We start from the raw sequence: 7,336 nt of genomic DNA, 5'->3' as shown, positions 1-7,336 counted from the left end.
CATCGCTGTATCTGTCATGAAACTACCACCACCACCACCACCACCACTAACCACCAACACCACTACCACCATCTTTAGTGCATATACCGTCAACCCATTACCTCTGTTATGTTATTCTATCTTCTTTTAATCCGTCTATACTATCACTCCATCTGCCATAAACTCACTACTGCTTCTTTCAAAGCAAATATTACTCATCTCCCACCACCAACACCGAGATCACAATATCTGCCATCAATCCACATCATCACTACTAGCATCATCTCGATATATGTTGCCACCTCACCACCAACAGCATGACACCGGTGTGTACCATCAATCCGCCACCCCGATACTATTACTGTATATATTATCAATCCGCCCTGCTCCAACACGATCCTCGTGTATTACCTTAATCTACTATTCCCAATATCGTTCAATCAGCCATCAATGTTGAAATGCTAATGAATGTGTTACTCTAAATAAACATTCTCTCTTTCTAATTTTCTCTATGCATCTTATGCATACGCATTCATAATTCCATTTGAAGTAAGTACTTTCACAAGATAAGAAATTAAAGTTATCAATAATATATCTCCATAGAAAATGACAGATGGGAGTGCGGGAGATCGATATTTGTAATGAAAAGTAAACCTCTTTTTAACAAACATACTGTTTTATTCTTGCTGAGTAAAATATACGAAAAGGTTACAGTAACCCTATAACATCGGCTGACGTAAATTTAAGTGTGCTGTGTACTCGCTTTGAATCAGATGACGAAAATATACGCAGCCCTATCTGCTGCGGTTTTGAACCTATTTGTGCACCAATTGATATAAATATCCGCTATCGATAACAGAGGTCACCGTGTAAATTTCAAGGAATCTGATAGGTTTTTTTTAGACACTTCAAGTAAACATTTCCAACTCAGCTCGAGATTTCATCACCATAATGATATGAAAGCAGCAGTTTTTGGTAGTTACTCCACCATTTCCACTATGACTTCCTGTCAAATTCGTACACGTTCAGCAAATTCTTCTGGTCCTTCACGGAATTTACAGTCGCATTCAGCAACGCTAGTTTCGTTGAATTTACGATCCTTGCAATGATAACAGTTTGCATAAATAAACAGTGCTTGCTAATTGTTGATCTCGGCCGAGATGATTACTCTTTGGGCAACCTAGTTGCCTGATAGAAAATCCTTGTCATGGGGTTAATGTTTGTAAGAGAGCGTGTTACAAGAAAATTATTTCGGAATCGATCTTCCTTGTTTTAAGTCTTCTTAGACGGTCATTACAAAAATGCCCGCTCCTTCTGTGTAGGACTTTGTGAAACTAATTTACATAACACTGTCTACGCAGTCAACTTACTAGAAGAATTAATTAATTGTGCATTGGAAAAGATTTGTGTCCCTTCTCTTACAAATGTGTAAGAAAACTTGGAACTAGTAAGACCGCCTGCACTCTTTCTGGTTATGCAGTGTTGAAATTCTCATATGTTGTTGTTTCTTAAATAGAACATTCTAGATTATAAAAAAAATTATTTACGAATATTTTATCATAGACCGAGTTCCTTCGAATAAATAAATTATTATTGAAAATTAAACTACCGAGTTTATAAAGTACTCAATATCGCCCTAGGTGTTGGGAAGATACTCGGCAAGAAAAGGAAACAAATTTTAAAGAGGATGATGATGATGATGATGATGATGATGATGATGATGATCATGATGATGATGATAATATTATTAATAATAATATTGATAATAATAATAATAATAATAATAATAATAATAATAATAATAATAATAATAATAATAATAATGGGTACTGACTACATCCTAAGAAAAACAGTCAACTTGAGAATATTTTATTCTCTTAAAAACTTTCAAACTTAAAAATATTATAAATTGAGCGGAATCTTATTTCTTAGAATTCGAACTTCTTTTTCTACAACATATCGTTGTTCAACATAAATATCACCCATAGTAAGACCTCCACCTTGCTGTCACTTTAAGTCTCTGGGTGAAACGTTGAAAATTTCGCATAAAACACTTCAGCAACATCAACAATAACAACAACAGCAACAATAGTACTAGTAATAATAATAATAATAATAATAATAATAATAATAATAATAATAATAATAATAATAATAATAATAATAGAAACAGTACAATTAAGACAATTTACAGGTAAATATAATATACATAAAGAACACATACAAACATACACCTTTTATAAAACGTACCGCAACATACAGTATTTAAAGGACATGTACTAATAATAGATCTCTCAGCCTCCCACTTGATACGATAATTTTGATTAATTAATATTCTGAAGTTGTCTCCCTTGCCCTTTTTTCTAATCTGAGCCACTAATAGTAAAAAGATTGTTCACATGATTACTAAAGATTGTTAATTTACTTAATTTAAAAATAATTTTGACTGGTCACATAAACTATGTCAGTACCGATTTTACTGTTAATGGTTCAAGTATAGAGAGTCCCTGGGTAGTTCTTCACTCTTCCTATATATTAATTTGGGGTAACCAACTAACATTTGGATACATAAATGAAGTGTAAGAAGAAACTCACAATTATTTATCAACCAACAAACCAACCCCACATTAAGTCGCTTGGAGCCGGATAAAACTGTACGAAATAATACATGTAACTCTCATTAAATGTATTGACTGCCCTTTTCTTTCGTCTGTTCACTCACACGTATATTATATACATACATACATACATACATACGTATATGCGCACGCATGTATGTATAACTTCACCTGTCTCTCATACTTAACGTATATACGTTACTGAAAAGTATGATACTGTGGTTTCTCTATAAGAGAAACTTTCTACACAGAGATGCCGTATTAAACCAAAATACATATTGCAACGGGGTAGGGGTCAGATGTGTCACGCCACCTCCAAATTTTGCGCTCATTTTCTTGGAATTTTAGCCCTATATTTCAACAGTAATTAGTAATTTTGCTTTCCACACAATATTATATAAATGATAACTAACAGACTTTTGTGTGATATTGGAAGAAAAAATGCGATAATGATGACTGTTCCTAATTTAGGAATATGGCCAGCAGTTTGAGAGGTGAGGTTGAAGGTTAGTCGATTCCATCGAATCCAAGAATGCATTGGTACTTTAAATTCGCTCTGGAATAAGGAAACCGAAGTTAAAACCAACCGGCGGGAATTGAACTCAGAACGTGAGGTATCGGTTGAAATACTGCAAGGAATTTTCCCGACGCCCTAACAACTGCGCCGCATCACCGCCTTAAAATGTAATAATAATAATGATGAAGATGATGATAATAATAATAATAATAATAATAATAATAATAATAATAATAATAATAATAATAATACTTTAGGTAATACATCACACATACTCACACACTCATATACATATATATTTATATATACACACATATACATAGAAATAAATGTTTCAGATATATGATGGTATACCGTTTAGATAAAATATCAAATTATGAATACTGCAGGATAACGTTGCATATTAAGCAATGTGTACACTGTTTTGTGAGTAATATCAGAAATACACAAACTGTATATAACATGTCTGTCTATAATACTAATTCCATACATTAAATATGGATCTCGATTTCACTCTGTTGCTCAGAGATGGCAATGTATATAATAGAATTTATATATAATAAGAAATAGCTAGAGCTATATCATAAGAACTTCCTGGCGATTTGTTTATATTCGATATGCAGGAGTAATAAATTTACTCACATTGCTGATGGTCTTAGGAAAGACCTGAATATCATACGACTTAATAACTTCAGGCCCTAAATTCAATAGGTCTAATCAATGTTTGATGCAAATCTGGGCTCAACATATATCAGTCGATTTATTATTCAATACAGTAATAAGTATCCTTTCTCTGAATATTACAAAGTGTATGCAGTATAATTAATACAATAAGCATATCAACTACGTAAAAATGAAGTTAAATAAAATGTATTATTAAAATTCTACTGACATCGAACGAATTTTTCCTTTCACTCTGACCATAAATTTAAGTACCAGTAATATGCTGAAGGCAAGTGAATAGGGTGCATTCGTTTCCCTATCGAAAAATTAAATAACTATTACACGTAAGAGTGTTAATAGTGATTACTTACATAGCCATGGAACCTCAGAATATATATCTGGAGGAAGAAAATAGGAAGTTGTGAAGTGTATAACTCTGCCAAGACCATTAGAAAAATAGAAGAGATGGTTCCAACAGAGATATAAAGCTACTTTTAAGCACCTCTTCACTAGAGTAAGATATATATATATATGGAATAATAATAATTTTAATAATGAAGATAATAATAATATTAATAAGAATAATCATAATGATAATTAGTATAATAATATATAGTAATAATAATAATTTTAATAATATTAGTTTCTCACATATTCATAATATAACGTTTGAGATTTCTCTATTAGTTTAAATCAGAAAATACAAATTTATATCAGAAAATGATATAGATTTAAATGGGATACAAGCACTGTAGTTACGGCATTTCAGAATATTGGTATATGTACCTTACAGAGAGCAGTATGGTACATATATACATATTTTCTTTATATTTGTATATTCAAGATTTATTGTTTCCATTATTATTATTTTTTTTATCATTTCTAATAGGCCCCAACTAATATCTAATTAGTTGCAGAGCATTCTAGTTGACAAATACCTTGATTAAACGAATTAATTTGTATCTAATAAGACTCAAGTGCCTCAAATTACCACACATACACATCCATACAAATACATATTTGCATATATATATATATATTTAAATGTAAGCGATGTAAAAGAATGTATATATGTAATGAAAAACAACTTCTTCGTAATAAAATGCCCTGATTAATTAAAATGTACTATAATTTTTAACATCGTTACGTTACTCCTTTTCTGGGGAGATGGTGACTTAAACTTACCTTGGTATATTACTGGTACTCATTTAATCAAATTCCAGAGGAATGAAAGACCAAATCACCCCCGGGAAGAATTGCAAATTCAGTCGAGTAATTAATGAATAATGATAAGGGAGTACATATATTTTCCACCCAAGAGCAAGTCATTTATGTAAAATGCGTATTTAATATAGACGCAATAGAAGGCAAAGTCTTAATAGAACCTATTTTTCATTATTTACTCTCGCCACATGGTGAAAATACCAAGTACATATCATCATTAAATGTTTTCACCATCATCCTAGACAAATCTGATCTTCATTCCAGACGCCTTGCCACTTACATTTACCATAGTCGAATATGATACAATATGGTGCACAGAATCTAAGTGATGGCATTTGTACTTTTTTAGTACATTGGCTCAGGAATGCCAACAGCATCTGTAAGGAGATTCATTGAAATCTCAATGACTAGACCTAAAGCCTATATTCTCTTATTATATACATGTTTAGACGACCATTATTTTAACTACTTCAACGCTAAGTATTCTCTATTATAAGGAAGACTGATCCTTTTAGAGACTATATACAAAGGAACTATGTGCAGAAATATGCAGATAAATATGGTAAATATTTTCCTGTCTCCTGAAGAAGACAAAGATGTTCCTGTCAGAATATAACAAACACTGGATCAAAAAACATGAACCTAAATACTACAAAGCATTTAGTATCTTGTTTATACTATCCAAAGCATCTCTTAAATTTCATTACAAATAGTGGTTTAAATACAATTATGTTTGTTGAAAATTATAGCTATTATGAGTAGCTATTAGACAAAGTCATGAATTTGATGAGCAGGATAAAGTCGAATAAAACATCACCCAAATTTGGGAGAAAATTTATCATATTGACCCCAGAGAAAAAAAAATGTGAGCAGATAGAAATTTAACTCAAAATTCAAGATGCTGTACATAACTACAGCAAGACTTTTTGTCCGACACCCTAACGAATCTGACAGCCACTTTACTTCTACGTAGAATATTAGTTTCAAATTTTAACACAACGCCAACAATCTTTAGGGGAGGGACTATTCGATTACATTGACCCTAGTGTACAACTGGTACTTATTTCTTCGACCTCGAAAGGATGAAGGGCAAACTGGACCACAAAAGAAATTGAACTCACAACGTGAAAGATGAAATGCCTCTAAGCATTTTTCCCGATGTGCTAATGAATCTGCTGGCTCACCTCCTTACAACTATTCAGAATATTGTCTTCTATTAAGGCGGCAGAAAATGCCTAGCGGAATTTCTTCCAATTTTGCGTTCTGAGCTCAAATGCTGTCGGGGTTGAATTTGCCTTTTATCCTTTCAGGGTCGATAAAACACGTAGCAGTTGAACCCTGGGATCGACGTTTTCGACTTACAATCTCCCAAAATTGCTAGCCTTGTGTCAAGCTTTGAAAGCAATACTGAATTCTATTATTAAGCTGAATGCCACAAATTTTGTAGAAGTCAGTTGATAAAACTAAGTCTGGGACTTCACAGGAATATTATTTCTCGAACATAGGAAGGACAAAAGTTAGAGTTCACTTGAGCGGATTTTGAACTCAGTGCGTAAAAAGCCGTAAATAAACACACCAAAGCCTACGATCTAATGACTCTCCCCATCCACTCATAGTTACTGACAATGGTTCTTGTCCTCATATCTGTGATGATGTAGGTTAGAGGACAGTCAAATAAACTGTGTAACGTTCATCATTCATAGACGGATGAACTGCATGTACACCTCAGTGAAATTTAAACTCACAAAATGAAGGAAATTTATCTAAATGCTAAATGATATATAACCATAGCTCAACTGAATATATTTACACCACAACCATACAAATAAGTAGTAGTAATAATAATATTAATAATAATAATAACAACAATAATAACAATAATAATAATAATAATAATAATAATAATAATAATAATAATAATAATAATAATAATAATAATAATAATAATAATCTCTGGGTGAGACTTGGATCCAACTTGTACAAATGCAAAACAAAAGTCAAACATAAAATAATAATAACAATAATAATATGAAGGAAAAGAAATCAGAGAGAAGTCGAAGAAGAGGAAAAAGTGTAGACAGGGTTAGGAGAGAGATAAAGGAAGTGAATTCAAATAAGATGTTTAGAAAATTTAAGTAAATCTAAATATTATTTATCAATCTGGACATAAGATATCGATTAATTTCAGTGGAGTAATTATTAACAAAAACATAATTGATTTTAGATTTCTAAAAACAATAATCCTTTGAAAAAACACAGATATATGTATTTATTAATTGTATATTATAAAAAACATATCTATTGAATCTCGTTCTACAGTCATTATATATATATA

The 7,336-nt window shown here is 31.6% G+C and overlaps 1 protein-coding gene across 1 annotated transcript in view; it reads right to left on the bottom strand.

Annotated features, from left to right (window-relative positions):
* LOC106881857 (transcription factor AP-2-beta) overlaps positions 1-7,336 on the bottom strand; it is a 426,522-nt gene that overhangs the window by 23,803 nt on the left and 395,383 nt on the right. The window contains exon 5 of the mRNA XM_052969446.1: positions 4,149-4,175. Coding sequence (XP_052825406.1) covers positions 4,149-4,175 — 27 coding nt within the window. The remainder of the gene's footprint in view (positions 1-4,148; positions 4,176-7,336) is intronic.

The sequence above is a fragment of the Octopus bimaculoides genome, chromosome 7 (genome assembly GCF_001194135.2).
Source record: "Octopus bimaculoides isolate UCB-OBI-ISO-001 chromosome 7, ASM119413v2, whole genome shotgun sequence".
NCBI classification, from domain to species: domain Eukaryota; kingdom Metazoa; phylum Mollusca; class Cephalopoda; order Octopoda; family Octopodidae; genus Octopus; species Octopus bimaculoides.
The sequence above is the reverse complement of the archived record's forward strand: the minus strand, read 5'-3'. Positions and strand labels throughout refer to the sequence as shown.